This window comes from Chiloscyllium plagiosum, unplaced genomic scaffold (assembly GCF_037043375.1).
Source record: "Chiloscyllium plagiosum isolate Xiang-an unplaced genomic scaffold, Cpla_swu_hap1 HiC_scaffold_53X, whole genome shotgun sequence".
NCBI classification, from domain to species: Eukaryota; Metazoa; Chordata; class Chondrichthyes; order Orectolobiformes; family Hemiscylliidae; genus Chiloscyllium; species Chiloscyllium plagiosum.
Genome location: NW_028270191.1, coordinates 26,498,564 through 26,517,606, shown reverse-complemented (window position 1 = coordinate 26,517,606; position 19,043 = coordinate 26,498,564). Strand labels below are relative to the sequence as shown.

The following is a 19,043-nucleotide window of genomic DNA, read 5'->3' as shown; positions in this document are numbered from 1 at the left end:
CTACTTTACAGTATTAGCCCTGTTCTTTGCTAGGCTCACTTAGTAATTTAAACAAAAAAATTGTTGACACATCCCCATAATTGAATCAATGCCGAACCATGCTCCAGAGCCTCTGCCCATTATAAATAGACCTTGCGTAGAAAGCTTAGTTTCCCTGCTGGATCCTCCCAAAACAGTCACTTATTTTTGTGCTTGTTGCCAATTACCTGCTCAGCTTGTTTACATTGACGATGTTTCTTTCCATTTCCAAAACTAATCACAGCCAGTGTGAAATTCTGGACTGTTCTGCTTGGCCTTTGGGAATGGAGAAGAGTTTTCCTAATTAGCCTGTCACTCTGTTGCCCTGTCACACACCCTTGGGAAAAACTAATAAAACTTCCTCTTATGCGACCACTCCAACACAGAGCCCCAGATATCATTGCTGATTGTTTTTTTTTTCAAATCCTGCATGCAGACAGCACAATCTGCTCAAAGCCAGACTTAGAAACTGTTCCAGGACAAAGGCACCAACTGAGTAGTCCTTCAAAGTCTCTACTGGGTTTACGTTTCTGTGCTCATGCATCCTCCAAAGCAAGATATGTATGTGAAATGTTTAAACCTGCTGCATTTACAGCACAGAATGAGGCCATTTCCACCCATCTGGTCCATGCTGATGCTCTGAAAATCAACTCAGTCAGTCCCACTTCCTTGCATGGTTCCCATAGCCATGGATGATTTTTCCTTCAAGTACCCATTTAATTTCCTTTTGAAATGATTGTTTCTCCTTCCTCCACCTTGTGAGCTGTGAGTTCCAATCTGTTGCTGCTTAAAGAAAGTTCTTTCTCTGGTTTCCCTGCACCTCTTGTCCAATGGCATTAAACCTATGTCGTTTGGTCCTTGCGCAGTCAGCTGAGGAGGCGCCATTCTATGTTTAGAGAAGCTTTCTCCAAACCTGTCATAACCATGCACACCCCTATCAAATCTCCCTCTCAACATCCTTTGCTTCAAGGAGATTTTCCGTTCTAACCTTTTATAATTTAAGTCCTCCCACCAAATGAGAAATCTGCACACACACTCATGGACCCTCTCAACCTTTCAAAAGTGCAGTGACCAGAGCAGGATGCAATACTCTGGTACTGGCCTCACCAGAGCTTTATAAAGGTTTAGCATAACCTCCCTGCTTTTCCATTCTCTGCCTCTATTTTTGCCATTTGGCTGCAATCCCTCAAGCATAGAGCCTTACTAATGACATGTATGCCACTATTACAAGTCTCTACCCCAAGTGGCACAACTTTAGGAACAATGGATGGTTTCCCTTCATAATATATCTCTGGTCGTGCATATTGCTCGTAACTCTGTGTAAATAGGGTTGCCATCATTGCCTATAGCCTTGGATCAGGACCTACTACTACAGCAGTAGCTCTTCACCGCCATCTTAGTCTGCTGAGAAGTCAAATTAAATTACTTTGCTGATTGATGATTATTGTAAACTAAATGTTATTTGCTCTATAAGGTGCAGTGCAGGTGTGTTTCTTACGTAAATATGCAGCTTAATATTACACACTAGGACATCTTAGGCTGACTTCTGTAAAGTGTCATTGACCAGACTGAATCTAAACATGGCAGAGTTTTTCAGCAAGTGTTTTTATGACCCATGCTAGAATCTTCCATTGGGGTTGCTGATCTTCAGAAACTCCGACACCAACACTATGCATTTTAAAGTTAATCTCTCTCTTCCTGGAAAGATTTTGAACCTTCTCTATTGATGGTTTTGCAAAGGTTTTCTGGTTGTGCAGAAATTGCAGCATCATTCCTCTTTGCTAGGCTTGTTTGTAAATTGGCAAATAGCTGCAGCAATGCAAATCGTACCCAGCAGGTTTGGGCAGATGAGTCTCTGGTGTGTTCTCTCTATACCATCATTAAGCACTAAAAGAAGAGTTCTACTTCATCATGGAACATGCCTGCCATTGCCCAAGGGCCCTAGTGTAGAGGATATTGTGATCTTATTTGGGCATGGCAGAAGAGAGTTGTTAACTTGCCTTGTGGAGGTTGCAATTACAATCACAATATCAGCACACAATATCTGGGACTTTCTACAGCATGCTCTCTGATACTTGCAAGCCACTTTGGGAACCATCTTGCTAAGTGTGGCACTCTGCAGTAGAGTTGTCTATAAAGGTAATGTTTTGGGACCTAAAGCATAAGCTGGGCAGGGGACATAGCCTTTACTGACTGAGGTTCCTTCTAGTGCAGAGTCATGCATGGTACCTAATGTGGTATCGTGTTTATTCGCTAAAGCTTCATAACCTCATTGAAAAGAATGTGTTGCACGAAGGTAACTTTTAAGTAATATCTTGGAAACAGCCTTTTCTTGACAGACACTTTGTGCTTTCATTTGAACAAATGCGTAGGTAATGGTTCTCCAGAATAGTGGAGCAATCCTCTGCATTCTTGGCTGTTGACTCCTACTTTGTCATAAAGTACAGCTAGCGTGAATCTCTTGGCACCTGTTTACTGTATTTGGTTGCTAACTCCCCCTTCCAAAAGGTGTGCCATGCAACTTCTTAAGCTTCATTTTGTTTCTGGTGCCAACACGTTTCTTCCTCATTTACTGTTAAGTGTAAAGTTTCAGGGTGATTGCGTTCACTTGGTTGACGACTAATCTCTGTGTATCTGTGATCTGTGCTTTGACTGCAGGGGAGTCCAGAATTTGAAGTCATGCTTGAAAGATTGTGCACATCTAGGTTTTCCTAAATGTTGTAGATCAGGAAAGAAGAGAGATGTAATAGCAGATTGTAGGCAGAGACATTTTTTTTTCTCCTACATGTCCAATGCAGAAACATGGTTTAGATGTACAGGAATTTTGGAAGCTCTGATGAAGAGTCACCGAGACTCCAAACATTAGTGTGCTCTCTCTCCATAAATGCTGTCTGACTTGCTGTGTTCTCCAGCATTTGTTGTTTTCAGTTGAGGAATTTGGAACCAGCGATGAAAGAAAATCCAAAACATAGGTCTTTTCCAAACCCTTATCAGAGCTTTTTCTTCTTTCTTTTGACTTATTGTAAAACTGCAAATTACCTATTGGTGTGGAAATAAATTTACTGAACAAATTTTGATTGTTCAACCTACACTATCTTCAATCTGAAACAAAATCACTCTGACCTTGGGTGTGGAGCTTCAGTATGGGGGTGACATTTGTACATGCTTGCTCAGTAACTGTGCTCCACGTCAATGTTGACTCCTTCTTAAAAATCTGAGAAAATAAGCCTTTCACTAAATATTTGGAAAACTAAAATCCTCTTCTAGCCAATTCCCATAACAAAACCCCTCCCTTGTTGAGATTTTGAAGATGTAAATGACAATATTGGTCGTTGAATCCAATGTACCAGCTCAGCCAACTGAGGGAAAGAGGATTTGAGGACCAGGATCTTCAACCAGAGAGTAAAGCCATTCATAGTTCACCAGACAGCGGTGATTTCGTGCTCCTATTTTCCATGAAACCTTGACCAATCTTTTGAGGCACCTCTGAGCACTGGAGATGTACCACTAGCAGTGCCTTTGCAAGATCCTCCAGAATGGGTGGAAAGGAAGATGGTCCAACAGCAGCTAACTTGCCCAGTATCTGGACACTACTTGCTCAAAACTATCTTCACTGTGTGGGGAATATTATTCGTATAGTCAACACTAGACTCCTGAAACATCTACTCCATCCTGAATTCAGTCACAGCAGGAGACTCCCATAAGAACAATAGAAACACTTTTATTTTAATGACTTCCTCCAAAGCCTGAAGAGTTTGAATGTCCTCACTGGCTCACAGGTGCCCTTGGCTTGTGACTAACCAAAATGGAGAAGGCTCATTCCATTTATCAAGAATGTGCAGAACTTGCGTTGTGCATCCCCCTCCAATACCTCAAACTTCCAATAGCCCACCAATCCAACCCCAACAAACTGGAACAAACAGAATCAAGTCGTCCTCCATCCCAAAGGATTGCAAAAAGAGCTAACTGGAAATGAGCCAGATACAGTACTCCTGGTTTGTGTAAATTTGAATTTTAAATGACATTATTGCCTAAGTCTCTCACTGTACCAAATTCTATCCACTTTATCCAGGATGTCCAAAATCAGTTTCTTGATGCCACAGGCATTACCTCTGAGTTTGTACAGTCACAACATATCTATTTATCAGCCTTATGGTAATGTGCCCTTTGATTATAACATGTCAGTCTCTTAACCTACTGCATCTGACTTAAAATGAGTGAAAGACCGTCTCTCTGGTTTTTTTTAACAGTAGCTGTTACAAATTCTAAGTATGATATTTCAGTGGCCATAACCTAGCTTAAAGTGGATATGGATTTGCATTGCAAAGTAGTCTGCGACTTATTACTTCCTTGAGAGAAAATGCAAAAAGGATAGAAATTTAAAAATAACTGGGTGAGGGACAACAAAAAAAAAAACTGGAGGATATTTTTTCTATTCAGAGAATTGTTTGTAAGAAAGGTACTTTTCCTGATTATGTTGCTAAGTGTGTATACTCAAACCTCTACACAAAGAACCCTACAGCACAGGAACAAATCCTTTGGCTCACCAAGCCCACACTGAAGCATGACACCTTACTAAACTAAAAACCTTTTGCCTCTACACAGTCTGTATTGCTCTATTTCCTGCCTTTTTGTCTGTCAAGATGCCTCTTTAAATGTTGCTGTTATATCTGCCCCCATCATCACCTCTGGCAGCACATTCCAGGCACTTGCCACCCTCTGTGTAAAAATATCTTGCCTGTCACATCTCTGTTCAACTTTTCCCCTTTTATCTTAAACCTATGCCCTCTAGTAATTGAAGTTTTTACCCTAGGGAAAGGACTCCAATTATCCATTTTACACATGCCCCTCATAATCTTGTAAACATCTATCAGGTCGCCTCTCAGCCTCTATCTGGTGCCTTGGTCCTGCAGTGCAGTGGATTACTGTGCTATCCCTTAAAGGCTGTTTACTTGGTGTAATTGTTTGTGACATAAGACTGATCTGAATGTTCTTCATATTGAAACAGCTGCTGTCTTCTTTCTAGACTGTTTTGGATGCAACCCAACCTGTGGACTGTGAAAGACACCAGGACATTGACCAGAAAATTACTGCCTTGAGAAACAACGTGCAAGTGAGTGCTGCATGTGATTGACTTATGGTATTCCACAGCTTGCACGCCTTGCTTTGAACTGTTAGTAGCTTTCCCTCTTCTATGGTTTCTTTCATACTTTGTGTAAGCTGTATTGGAAGACTTCTCTTGCTGCGACTTCAATAGCATAGCTATTAATTTGCCATTTTCCCCCCTTTCTATAACAAGCTATAGATTAAATAAAAGGTGGAAATTGGGGTGAAGGGACACATTATGTTTCAGGAGTATTTTTAATTGCAATGAGTACAGTAATAAAGCAATGCCTGATTTTGCATAAGTTTATTACTGTAACACTGGCACTTGGTCAAGTGTGTAAAAGAATTCAATCAACTCCAAAGATATGGATTTCTGTGAACTCGTTGGTAGTCTGAAGATTAATTTTAGCCATTGCTAATTATATTTAAAACTGTTGTATACAGACACGTAAGCAGGAGTTGAAATTCCTAGAGGAGCAACAAGATGAATTTGATTTCAAATACAAGACTTTCAAGTGTCAAGGTGAGCAGCGTTTTGTGATTTCAATTTGCTAGTTTAGCTCTGTCTCTCTGAATCCTACGACAGGTTGGTGAGGGCATTGCAGCAGAAGTTCTTTATCGATTGTAAAGCTTGATGATAAAGTGACTCTACCAGCTCAACGAGTGCGTTGTGATCTCGAATCGTAAGGTGTTTTTTTTATTGGTATTCACAATTTTTAAACTTGTTTGTAGTTCGTTCTTCTGAAGAAAGTAACTTATCCTGGATATAGTTACACCAAAACACAGTTCCCCAGTAGCTGTTCCCCTCTTGTCAGTCTAGACAGTCAATGGTTACCATATGGTATAATGATACTTCAAAGGAAGGCGGTGAAAAACCAAAAGGATATTGCCATTCAAAATGTTTTGGAATTTATTGACTAAAATGCTTTGTTAACATCTTGCCACCAGGTGAGCTGGATAGAAACAGTTTTCCTTTCCTGAAGTGATATGCAGTGTTAATGGAGGCTCTAGCTGTGAAATTCAGTTGCATCTTTCAAAACCATGTTCTCTCAAATATTTTATGTCATGCAATGTGTTTATGACCAATTCCATTTTCTTTTAGAATCACACAGTTCCCCTGAACAAGTGCAGGAAGAAATGAAAGTGCTGCAGGGTATGCTAAATATTCTGGACAGTGATAGGAAAGTAAGTAATATTCTACCCGGTTGTTTGGTGTTAGAAGTGCATTACTCAGACTTATCACTTAACCTGGCACACTGAAGGTGCATTAGGCAATTATGATGCCTTCTGCCTCGACTGAAGTCAACTAAGTAGCTAATATCGAAGTTCCCAGGATTTTCCTGGTCTTTCGAGTGGAGAAACTGAGACTTTTTGGAAGATGTTTTATTTTATATTTTGATTAATTTATAATTCTGAACGACTGCCACATCCATGAAATATCTTCATGTTTCCTTGGGGTCTAAAACTTAATTGTGTTTTTTTTGGTTTCGAAGTAAAATTGTAATATTGAAATCTTTATACTGAGGAAATACAAATGGCTAGATATTGTTGTGATATGAAGTTTATAAATGTACCATACCTTTTTGTCCCCCAATCACTTTAACCTGAAATTCCAACTATGGAATTTTTCCTTTTCCTATTTAAATCCTTGTATCAGTTATCACTTTTGCTGATCGCTCAATCCTCAGAGTCAGGCTCTGTATAGCTACTTGTATGCACAATTGGATTTATTAATTTATTTTAGTTTTGTTTTTAACAAGTCACTCATTTCAATTCTATCAAAATGATGACTAATGCCAATTAATTGACTCGTATTTCATTTTTCTCCCTCTTTGGCCAGGTATTGTCTGAATGGGCAGGTGCATAAACTTTCATGTTTTTACAAATTGCTTTCTGAGACACTGTTCAGAGATGTATGATATCTCCATTGTTTTCATTTCCTCTCCTCTTTCCCCCTCTTTCCCTTGGAAATTGACTGCCTATTACAATGTTAAGGCTCCCCTCATGAGAAGAACATCTCCTAACAATGTGCCAGTGTTGATATTTGTCCATTTCCTAAACCAGCCATTGATTTGCCAGAATAATTTGTGGTCAGGTTTGTGCTGTGGTCTTGTACCTATTTGAGGGCTAGATTGAGATTTCCCAAGATAATTTAAAATAGGACCCATATAGCCACCAATGAGAGAAGATGTTTATCTTAGTGGTATGAATGTGAACACTTGTTTGAAAACCGTTGAAAGACCTGTATGTAATCTACCCTGTCCAATATGTTATGAGACTTTTATTGTGACTTTGGCAGAATGTTATTCATAAATTCCAAGAGCTTTTAGTGGAAGCTGAGAAGCTACTGGACACACTGGTGAAAGAACAATTGGCAGACTGGAAGAGGTGCCAACAGAAAGCCTGCATTGGTGCTCCTATGGACGTTTGTTTGGATCAACTGGAGAACTGGTATGCAAAATGTTAGATTATCCTGATTTGAGAGAGCCCTCGTGGTCTCTGATTCAAACCTTATCCAATACATGCAAAATTGCCTGCATGCGCTGCTGGAAAGCAGTCAAAAAGGAATAAAACCCTGTCTGATTTGCTGATTTAATTTTCAGTTTTCTTGTGATTTCCCATCCTTTATAGTTATTAGTTTTGGTAACAGTTGTGAATGTATAAAAAGGACAGTGTTTGTTTCATGTGGCCAGCTGTCCAGGGGAGAATTTTCATATGAAGGTAAAATTTAGAATCTTCCTGAACTAAACTCTGCCACTGATTATCTCTATCTCTACTACCTCATAACCTTTGTTAAATTATAACTTACAGGTTTACTGCAAGTGCACTGTGTTTGTTCCAAGTGAAAAGATTGCTAAAGAAACTCGAGGAGCTGGGAATTAAACTGACCTATGATAAGGATCCTTTTATAACGCAAAGACCTGCTTTAGAGAAACAAGCTGTGACTCTATTAACTTGCCTCATCAAAAGGTGCTTGGGAGATTTCTTTTACATTAGACTGTTTCTTCAGTACCTGCATACTTTGCCTGAAAGCTCTTACTGTAGTAGCTGTTATAACAGAAATTGTTGCACAAAAGTTATTGTTTGTGAATTTTTAATTCTGTATTAACAGTTTTAGCCAAAGATGGGATTGATTATATTCCACAATCACTACATGAATTATTGAAGCTTTTAATTAAAGTCTAATTAAATTACTTATATATATTTTCCCAGAGCAGCAAAGTGTCTTTACCTGACATTATATATACAAAGTCAGCAAATAAATCTGTAGAGGTGGTGGCATAATGGCAATGTTACTGAACTAGTAATGCTCTGAAGACAGGGATTTGAATCCCACTATGGTAGATGGTGAAATTTGTATTCAACACAATCTGGAATGAAGAATCTTAATGTCCTTCAGGAAAGGAAATTTACCCTTAGCTGGTTTGGCCTGTATGTGACATTCCCGATGAAGGACTTCTGCCCGAAATGTCGATTCTCCTGCTCCTCGGATGCTGACTGACCTGTGCTTTTCCAGCGCCACATTTTGTGACTCTGATCTCCAGCACCTGCAGTCCTCACTTTCTCTCTATATGTGACTCCAACCCATAGAAGTACTATCCGCTCTCGAGTCAATCAAGGGAAATTAGGGATGGGCTAAAAATGTCAGCCTTGCCTACATCCCATGTAAGAATGACAATAATGAAGCATAAGAGGAGCATAAATACCAGCATGAACTAGATGGGCCAAATGGCCTGTTTCTGTGCTGTGTACTCAGTGCATTATCACCATTTTGTTGTTTCCCGTGCCATATACAAGTCAGGAATTGGATCAATTGGGAATGAGATTTTCATTACTAAATTTGCAGGTAAAATTCTGGGGGAAGGGGCTGGGGTTGGAGATTCAAATGTATAAATATCAAGTATCTAAGTTGGTGGAAACAGAAAATCTTTAAATTCAGGAGACCCAAAGCCAATATAATCTTTTAAAATGCTGTTTAATGGCAAGAGTTTTTACAATATTATTTACTTTTAATTGAAATAATTTTTTTTCATATAAATATAGTGCATTTGTTGTGGAGAATCAACCTTGTATGCCTGTTCAGAGTAAGATGCCTCTGGTGTTGAGAACTAGCTCCCAGTTCTCTGTTAAGCCACGGTGAGTACAGGTGTTGCTTTCAGTGAAGTCGTACAATAATGTTTAAAATACCTGACTGTTTTGTATGTGAAACAAGAAATACATAGGGGGAAAATGAAGAGGCAGGGATCAAGTGGGGTGCTTCAATAGTAGCAGTAAGTCAGAAAATTGTCTTTTCAAGTTCAGATCCTAATCGAGGCTGGCACAGCCCAGTGTAGTACTGACTGAGTATTGCAAACTTTGAGGAGCCATTCTTTGGTCGAAACACTAAATTGAGGCCCCGTCTTCCCATTCAGGTAGATTTTTTAAAAAAAAAGTCCAGTGGCAGCTATTTTGAAGAGGAGCAGGGGAGTTTTCCTGGTGTCCTGAGCAATATTTATCTCTCAATGTCTCAAAAAATCGTTAGTCGTTTATCATGTTACTTTTTGTGGGAGCTTTCTTTGTGAAACTAGCTGGTGGAGTTCCCTACTTTATGACAGTGACTACACTTCAAAACCACTTTATTAGCTAAAGTGTTTGGGAGCATTAGGGGTTCATGAAAGACAGTGTATAAATGCAATGTCGATCTTTAATTTAGCTGGCTTCTACTGCACACAGTCTGTGTAAAGCACCAGAGCTGCAGGGTGGGTTATGTGCCTTGTTATTTCCTCCTACGTTTTTGTTATAATGGAAATTTATAGGTTGATTTGACAAATTGTAAATGCACAGTCTGAGATTTACTGAAGAGCGACTATTACTGCTGACTGCTCTTTTCATAAAATCTACAGCATGAGATGAATTGCTGACCTTTAAAGTTAGAAAGGATGTTGCCAGTTTGTGCACCATTCAGTCTATGCTGCTGCTTAAAAGCAATAACTTCTGGGCAGCATTCCATTTTGGGGTCAGTGATGCATTATAATGAGGGAAAGTAGAAATAATAATTGTTTCAAAAATATGCTCTTAGTGAGTATATTTTCTCAAGTAGGAAAATCTTAGGTATTTCTGATTGTTGCTGGCATATTAAGTTACAAAATGTATTCTCAGAAGAAAGCGGTTATGTGACTACTGTTTGGCTGGGTTATCAAACAATTTAATTAAAGCGAACAATTTTTCATAAATAACTTCACTGTTCTTTTCACTAATATTTATTTTGAAGACTATGCCCGTACTCATTTGAAGAATAAGTTGTCTAGAAATGCTTTACAGGACAGACCAGAGTCTGGATGTTGAGATGATCCCTTGGCTTATGCGGGTGTTTGATTAGTGCAGTGGGCTTGCACATTTGCATTCTGTTGATGGCCAGAAATGAATCCATTTTATGATGGTTCATACAAGTCCTCTTCCCTCTTATATCTTGTATCATGGTTTGAGGAGTGCAAATGGGGGAGGGGGAAGAGTCACCAAATGTCCCCCCACTCTAATCCCCAGTGTATCTATAACTCTCACTCTCACGGAAATTATATAATGTAGTGGGCAGAGCTAAAGAGTTTAAAATTATAGTTCTTGAAATACATGATCTAATGGATATCCTGTTTTTTGTAATTCTGTTCTCTTGCAGACTTTTAGTGAAACTGCCAGATTTAGCAAATCATATTATGAAAGTGAAGGTTTATATTGATAAGTAAGTGATCAACAATAATACTTTTGTAATGTAAATGTGTATCCTAATCTTCTATTGAATAACTTTTGTCTGATTCTCTTTGGATTAAGAGATCTGAAATGTCCAGACAGTTGGTATGACTCACCAGTACAATGCTTTTACAAGGAAAAAGCAATCCCATCAGTTGCTTCCTCTCTTGTATCTTGATGGTGAAGCATTGAGCTGACATAAAACAATCAAAAGGGCTGGCAGCACTTTGCTGTAATGTTTGGGTGTAATTAATTTGGGTTTGTATCTCTCTGGAAGTGGGAGTCCCTTACTGTTGGGAGAAAAACCACAAGACCAGGCTACCACTTCTTTGTTGTGGTTCTGTTCGCCGAGCTGGAAGTTTTTGTTGCAAACGTTTCGTCCCCTGGCTAGGCGACATCATCAGTGCTTGGGAGCCTCCTGCGAAGCGCTTCTTTGATGTTTCCTCCGGTGTTTATAGTGGTCTGTCCCTGCCGCTTCCGGTTGTCAGTTTCAGCTGTCCGCTGTAGTGGTTGGTATATTGGGTCCAGGTCGATGTGTTTGTTGATGGAGTTTGTGGATGAATGCCATGCCTCTAGGAATTCTCTGGCTGTTCTCTATCTGGCTTGCCCTATGATAGTAGTGTTGTCCCAGTCGAATTCATGTTGCTTGTTGTCTGCGTGTGTGGCTACTAAGGATAGCTGGTCGTGTCGTTTCGTGGCTAGTTGATGTTCATGTATGCAGATTGTTAGCTGTCTTCCTGTTTATCCTATATAGTGTTTAGTGCAGTCCTAAATAGTACACTATATAGGACAAACAGGAAGACAGCTAACAATCCGCATACATGAACATCAACTAGCCACGAAACGACACGACCAGCTATCCTTAGTAGCCACACACGCAGACAACAAGCAACATGAATTCGACTGGGACAACACTACTATCATAGAGCAAGCCAGATAGAGAACAGCCAGAGAATTCCTAGAGGCATGGCATTCATCCACAAACTCCATCAACAAACACATCGACCTGGACCCAATATACCAACCACTACAGCGGACAGCTGAAACTGACAACTGGAAACGGCAGGGACAGACCACTATAAACACCGGAGGAAACATCAAAGAAGCGCTTCGTAGGAGGCTCCCAAGCACTGATGATGTCGCCTAGCCAGGGGACGAAACGTTTGCAACAAAAACTTCCAGCTCGGCGAACAGAACCACAACAACGAGCACCCGAGCTACAAATCTTCGCACAAACTTTACCACTCTTTGCCTTGCCATTTTTTCTCTTTGTTTCGAGTTCAGCATTACTAGATGAAAGTGCTGAAAAATCAGTATTGTTAATGCTTGTGTTGCAATGTCCTAAACACATGCTTAAATGTACACAACCAAAAAAGAAAGAGCAGATCAGAGTACACGTTTCTCTATTCAGCTGCTGCTGTGCAGCAAAGGGCGATGCCTAACAGTGGGAGCAACTCTATATTGTTAATTATGAGACCTCAGTGATGCCTTTTCCAACTCTGCTCATGCAACTCCCCGCATTGACCTTGCTTACACTAGATTAGTGACCTCGTCAACAAACATAACTGATCAGTAAAGTGCACTTCCCTTGTCCACTTCAATGTAATCAGTGTTTTGTTGTCTGTTCAGTTCTTGTAATGGTTCACTAGTCATGCTGCCAGGATGATCTCAATCTGTGAGTCAACTGATTTCAGCTAGAACAGAAATCTGGGTAATACAGTTTGATCTTGGATAGTGGAGGAAGGAAAGCCCTGGTTCCTGTAACTGATTGTTAACTCCTGCTCAGAAATGTGCTTGTATAATATACTGGGCAAGAACACAATGGACTTGGCTGTGATTTTCTCCCCTTTGCTTAAATAGCCTGCTGGTATCTTAGGCAAAGACCCACTTTAGCCAAGATACTGAAAGTCACCTGGCATCTGCAGAATTGTACTCCATGAGTCAGTACCTACCAGGGGAGGAGGGAAAAGATGAAAGGACAAGTGGAGAATAAGTAAATGAAGTTTCGTCATCACCGATCCTAAATAGTGAACAAACTGCACATCACCCAGTTGTCAGTTGTTTAAAAGCAGTAAGACTTTAGGTAGATTGAATATCTTGCCTCAGGTAATCACTTCTAATAAGTGTCTAACATTGGGAGTAACTGTTCCTGGTGAATGTTTCCAACATTGTCAGCACTCTGTCTCTAAGATTTTAACAGACTTGTTAAGGAGAAAGAAAACTCCTTCTAAAAAAGGCAGTATATATGTTGAAATGTGCTCCTTTTAAGGGACTATGTTGATTGAATATGACTGTATAATATCTTAACCTTGTCTTCAGCAACAATTTTATGTTCTTGTCTTGATAAACTCAACAAATATAACCATAAAGTATTTGTCAACCAATCCTGTTTTATTTTTTAAACTTGCAGGAATTCACCAAATGGGAAAGGGTAAGAACATTTTTCTCTCTTCAGGGAAAATATCAACTTTTTTTTTAACCAATCTACTTTAAAAGAATTTTCATCAGCTATGTCCTGATGAAAAAATCATCAGGGACATGATCCAAACGTCAATTGAAATGTTAGATGTCGAGTAATTTTTTTTTTCCCAGAACCAAAGTGGAGCACTGCTTAATAAGTAAGGAGATTTCAAGTCAAGTTATCCAGGACATGAAAACCCTGAACTGATTTTTCAAAGCCTATATCCAACGCATGATCAAATCATACTACTTACATATTAGGTATCCATGGCCACAACATTGCTCACCTCTACTGTTTCTCTCTCTTTATTCTCCCCGCCACCCCCAAATATATTGCTGAAACCCTCATTCTCAACTGAAGTCACTGCCAGACAAAAGCAGACATTAATGGAGAAACTCAGTCACCACTAGGTTTTTTTTTTAGTCCTCAGCTCACCAACCTCCCAGCTGTACCTTAAGTAGATTTCTGACTCATTCAAAAATTCTTTAGTTGTATCGTATTCTGCATGAAGCCCTCCCCATCGCTCATGTGCTAACCCGCTTTTATTAAGTCGGCTTCTCCAATGTATTGACTTAACCTTTGACTTCTTAATTAATTCTGCCTTTTTTATACGCCTTGCCTCACTAGATCTTTCCCATTTATCTCACATTTCCCCATCAGTCATGTCAGCATGACAATCTCAGCTCTACACCTTTGTAACCCTGTTTGTAATCCTGTTACCTCTCTTGCAAATCTTCCCCAGAGCCTATGTTGTTAACCAAGCTTTCAGTCATCTCTTCAACTCCTGCTCTGTCTGTTCTTGTGTTGATTTGAATGAGATTAAAATAGTTACATAAGTGCAAGTTGTTTAGAAATGTGGGTAGTAAAGAAAACAATTTGATGTTTTACCATTCTTAGTATCTGCAAAATGGCAAAATGTGACTGAAGTAAACTGACAAACAATAGTAACCTGTAAAAGATTGTGATTTAACAGGTTGTTGCCTTGGGAGAACAGTTTTGCATTGTTAATGTAACTTTTTGCTTATGACTAGGTATCGTAAATTCAATGTACTTGGCACAACCACAAAGGCGATGAACATGGTGGATTCCAAATTCGGGGGCTTGTGTGCTGACTTCAGGCATTTGGTAAGAAAATGGCTACATTCTGTTCTTCATTTCATTGCACTTGTTATATTATATAATTTGTATGATGAGTTTTTGATTTACTGTTGACTCTGTACTAAACAAACCATTTCTACATAACAATTCTACTTTTCTGATTGCAGCAACTAAAGGAGCAGAAGCCTGGAATTGGAGGAAAAGGAAGTAATGAGGTAATACATTTCAGATGAGGGAGTTGAAAATGATTTGTACCCTTGCCAATGAGTTAGAGCCTGAAGTCAGCCCCCATAATTCAAGTCAAAATTAATGACATCCCAAGATTCCAGTGTGTTTGGCAGAGGGGCAATGGTATCTTGTCATAGTATCATTGTAACGAATCTTAACTGATAGACTAGATGGTGAATGACTTGGGAAAACAGTGACAAGAGTGGATAGAGTCAGCACGGATTTATGAAAGGGAAATCATGCTTGACCAATCTACTGAAATGTTTTGAGGATGTTACCAAAAGGGGCTCAATGAATGTGGTTTACTTGGACTTTTAGAAGGCATTCAATAAGGTCCCATGTAAGAGATTAGCATGTACAATGAAAGTGGATGTGAGTGGGGGTAGTAAACGGACATGGATCGGGAACTGGTTGGCAGGCAGGAATAAAGAGATCATGGAAGTGACTGATAGAATAATACAAAGCTGAGTGGCAGGGTGAGCTGTGAGGAGGGTGCAGAGATGCTTCAGTGTGACTTGGACAAGTTGAGTAAGTGGGGAATTGCATAACAGATGAAGTATAATGTGGGTAAATGTGAGATTATCCACTTTGGGAGCAGAGCAGGAAGGTAGATCATTATCTGAATGGCAAAAGATTGTGAAAGGGGGGAGGTGCAGTGAGACATGGCATCCTTATACACTAGTTGCTGAAAGTAAACATTGCACATGCAGCAGGCAGTGAAGAAGGTAAATGATACCTTGGCCTTCGTAGCGAGAGGATTTGAGTACAGGAGCAGGGATACCTTTACTACAATTGTACAGCGGCCTTGGTGAGTCCATACCTGGAGTATTGTCTGTCCAGTTTGGGTCTCCTTACCTGAGGAAGGATGATCTAGCGATGGAGGGTTGACAAAAACTGACTCCTGGGATGGTGGGACTGATGTGAAGAGAGACTGGATCGGTTAGGATTATATTCACTGGAGTTTAGAGGAATGAGGGGGAAATTTCAGAAACCTATCAAATTCAAACATGACTAGACAGGGTAAACACTGGAAGGATGTTCTTTGACCGAGGAGTCAAGATCAGGGGTCACACCTGGAGTTTCTGTTTGGAGGCAGGCAGCATGGAGTTATTTTATAAACTGGCAAGTAGCTTTGAGAATTAGTTTTCTGGAAGTTCAACTGAATTAATGTTTTGCTTCATGTGAGTAAAGATTTGAAACCTATTTTATATATCTACAGAAACACTTTGTGCAATTGTCATGATTTGATTTTATACTGAATGGTGCTCACCATGCAAGGTCTGTGTCTGCATTATTCATTCTTCAATCCTTTCCTCTTCATTTGTCATCCTCCCAGGTTTCTCTCATTGTGACTGAGGAGCTCCATCTTATTAGTTTTGAGACTGAGCTGGTTTACCAAGAGCTCAACCTCGTTCTTGAGGTAGGTTTACCACTTAACTATCATTGTTGGGACATTGCCATGGGTCCAGTTCTGTGAAACCCAAAACCTTGTTTTTGGTGGGAGTGGGATAGGGTGCAAGGAGAGAGGGTCACAGAGTAGGGTAAGCAGGCAATTAGATACATAAATGTCATCGAAGTTGCACTCATTCTTCACATAATGAGCAATGTCTAAGTTGTTTACTGTTGATAATGTGCCTTTCAATTTTTAGGTGACTGAACTAAATGTGTGAAACATTATCACACGTTTTACAAGCAGCAGTTCGGGTTTCTCTTATCCAAGATTGTATAACAACGGCTGATCCATCAGTGGATCTAGGTAGCCGCTCCCCCCAGAGAAGAGAGATCCTGAGAGATCCACGTGGTTTCATTGTTTTTAGTGGAAGCTTACTGATATTGTGGCTGTGTGTACAGAGAGAATGTGTTCAGAACTGACATTGCAATCTGATCTTGCCTCCTGAAATTGGACATCTCACTTAATTATCAAAAATGGCGTGGATAAGATCTTAGCACAATTTATTCAAGGTTATCATAACAAAGACTTTTGCTGTCAGGAATAGTTCAGCATCTATTTAACCTCCTGTTAGTTTGATCATTTTAATCTGTCAGCAAAGATACATTAATCATGTGCCTGTGGCATCGACCTCCAAGTTCCTACATTAGTTTGATTTATTGTTGTCCGATGTACCGAGATACGTGAACACTGTTGTTTTGATTGTTATACAGGCAGATTGTACCATCCAAAGTGCATCAGGATAGCAGAACAGAATACAGTATTACAGGCACAGAGAAGGTGCAAAGAGAGAAATTAGAATTATCATTTGAGAGATCCATTCAAAAGTCTGATAACAGCAGGGAAGAAGCTGTTCTTGAATCTGTTTGTATGTGTATTCAAGCTTTTATACCTTCTGCCTGATGGGAGAGAGTGGAGGAGAGTATAACCGGGGTGGGAGGGCTCTTTGATTCTATTGGTTTCTTTCTCAAGGCAGCGGGAAGTGTAGAGGGAGTGAATGGATGGCAGGATGGTTTGCATGATGGACTGGACTGTGTTCAAAACTCTTGGGAAGAGCATTCCAAGCTGTGATGCATCTAGTTAGGATGCTTTCAATGGTGCATCTATAAACATTGGTAAGAGTCTTTGTGGACAGGCTGAATTTCCTTAACCTCTTGAGGAAGTGGAGGTGTTGGTGTGCTTTCTTGACCGTTTGTTAACGTGGGTGGACCAGAGCAGCTTGTTGGTAATAGTCACTCCCAGGATCTTGACGCTGTGAACCATCTGCACCTCAGTACCATTAACGCAGACAGGAGTGTGCCCTCCACTCCACTTCCTGAAATCAATGACCAGCTCCTTTATTTTCCTGATGTTGATGGAGAGATTGTTATCTTTACACCATGCTGCTAAGCACTCAATCTCTTTCCTGTATTCTGTCTTGTTGTTTGAGATCCGACCTACAACAGTGGTGTCAGCAAACTTGTAAATGGAGTTGGGGTGGAATTTGACCAGTCTGAGTGTATAAGTATGCAGCCGTATGAGGCACCGGTGTTGAGGATAATGGTGGAAGAGGTTTTGTCACCTATTCTTACTGATTTGTGGTCTATTGGTCAGGAAATTGAGTATCTGGTTACAGAGGGAGTTTGTTTGGAATTATGGTGTTCTAGGCAGAGCTGTAGTCAATAGATTGGCTCCTGACATAGGTATCCTTGTTATCCAGATGTTCCAGGGATGAGTGTAGGGCCAGAGAGATGGTGTCTGCCTTCGACCTGTTGCAGCAATAGGCAAATTGCAAAGGATCAAGGCAGGCTGGGAGACTGGAGTTGATGTAAACCAGGAGGAGGAGCACAGCATTGTGATCTGATTTTTCAATGTGCAGATGGTTGATGGAATGGTAGGCATCTTTGTGTATAGCAATGGTCAAAGATATTCAGCCCTCTGGTGAGACAGGAGACATGTTGATGGTATTTTGGTAGCACGTTCTTGAGGTTGGCCTGGTTGACGTCACTGGTTCTGATAAACAAGGCGATGGGGTATTTTGTCTCAAGACTGTTTGCAGCGCTGTGTTCTTCAAGTGCACTCTTCACTTCCACATGGGGTGGGATGTAGACCGATGTCAGCATAGCAGCATGTCAGCATGAACTGTGGAGGCAAATAGTAGGGACAGCACTTCACTGTTAGATATTCTAGGTCAGGGGAGCAGTAACTCACCAGGGTCACCATGTCTGAGCACAAAGAGGTGTTGATTTAAGAAGCAGATCCCACCTCCCATTTCCTTCTCCCCTTGCCTTGCCTGAGGAAGCCAAGTGGTCCGTTTTGGTGAACTGAGAAACCCCCAGGGTGTAAGGCACAGGACTGAGCATGTTTCTGTAAAACAGAGTGCACAGCAGTCTCTTAATTACCTTTTTAGAAAGAGAATCAAGCTTTAAATTCATCCATCTTGTTCTCAGTGGCTTGGGCGTTTGTCAGGAGTGTACTGGAGGCGGGGGGCTTGAAACCCTATAGTTTCAGTCTCCCACTTTTCCCCCGGGTAGGTGGCTGCTCCTCGTCAGTCCCAAGTGTTGGTGAGGGCTGCTCCAAGAGGTGGATGTATGCTTCTGATGGGGACCCCGGCCTTGAGCATTCGGGGGGCTCTCGTGCTCATTTCAGTTGGGCATCCTCTATCGGGTCATGTGGGGTCAGGTCTGGTTCCCATGCCTCAGATCTGGGTTTCTACAAGGTCAGGGAGGTTGGGCCTGAGAGATCAGAGGCCTGTGATCCCTCTGGGCTTGCAGTTCTAGCATTGGCAAGGTAAGTGGGTGCGTCTGATGGGGTCCTGGGCACTAGTCTCGTTCACAAGCGTTCTGGGGAGGTCTTGCAGCTGGTCTGGTCAGGCTGCCTTGACTTTGGGTCACTGAGGGGTCAAATCTTTGTTCTTGTGCTGGTTGGGCCTCAGTTCCAGGTTTCCATGAGGTGGTCAGACCCACGGGAAGCCAGTAG

At 40.7% G+C, this 19,043-nt stretch overlaps 1 protein-coding gene across 3 annotated transcripts in view; it reads left to right on the top strand.

Moving 5' to 3' along the window:
• Window positions 1–19,043, top strand: part of LOC122543210 (signal transducer and activator of transcription 1-like) — a 79,483-nt gene that overhangs the window by 30,978 nt on the left and 29,462 nt on the right. For all 3 annotated transcript variants that reach the window (XM_087985472.1, XM_043681682.2, XM_043681681.2), the window contains 11 exons: window positions 5,045–5,131; window positions 5,569–5,647; window positions 6,227–6,309; window positions 7,424–7,575; window positions 7,936–8,094; window positions 9,169–9,261; window positions 10,778–10,840; window positions 13,259–13,279; window positions 14,341–14,434; window positions 14,575–14,622; window positions 15,972–16,055. In XM_087985472.1, the coding sequence (XP_087841598.1) occupies window positions 5,045–5,131; window positions 5,569–5,647; window positions 6,227–6,309; window positions 7,424–7,575; window positions 7,936–8,094; window positions 9,169–9,261; window positions 10,778–10,840; window positions 13,259–13,279; window positions 14,341–14,434; window positions 14,575–14,622; window positions 15,972–16,055 (963 nt within the window). The remainder of the gene's footprint in view (window positions 1–5,044; window positions 5,132–5,568; window positions 5,648–6,226; window positions 6,310–7,423; window positions 7,576–7,935; window positions 8,095–9,168; window positions 9,262–10,777; window positions 10,841–13,258; window positions 13,280–14,340; window positions 14,435–14,574; window positions 14,623–15,971; window positions 16,056–19,043) is intronic.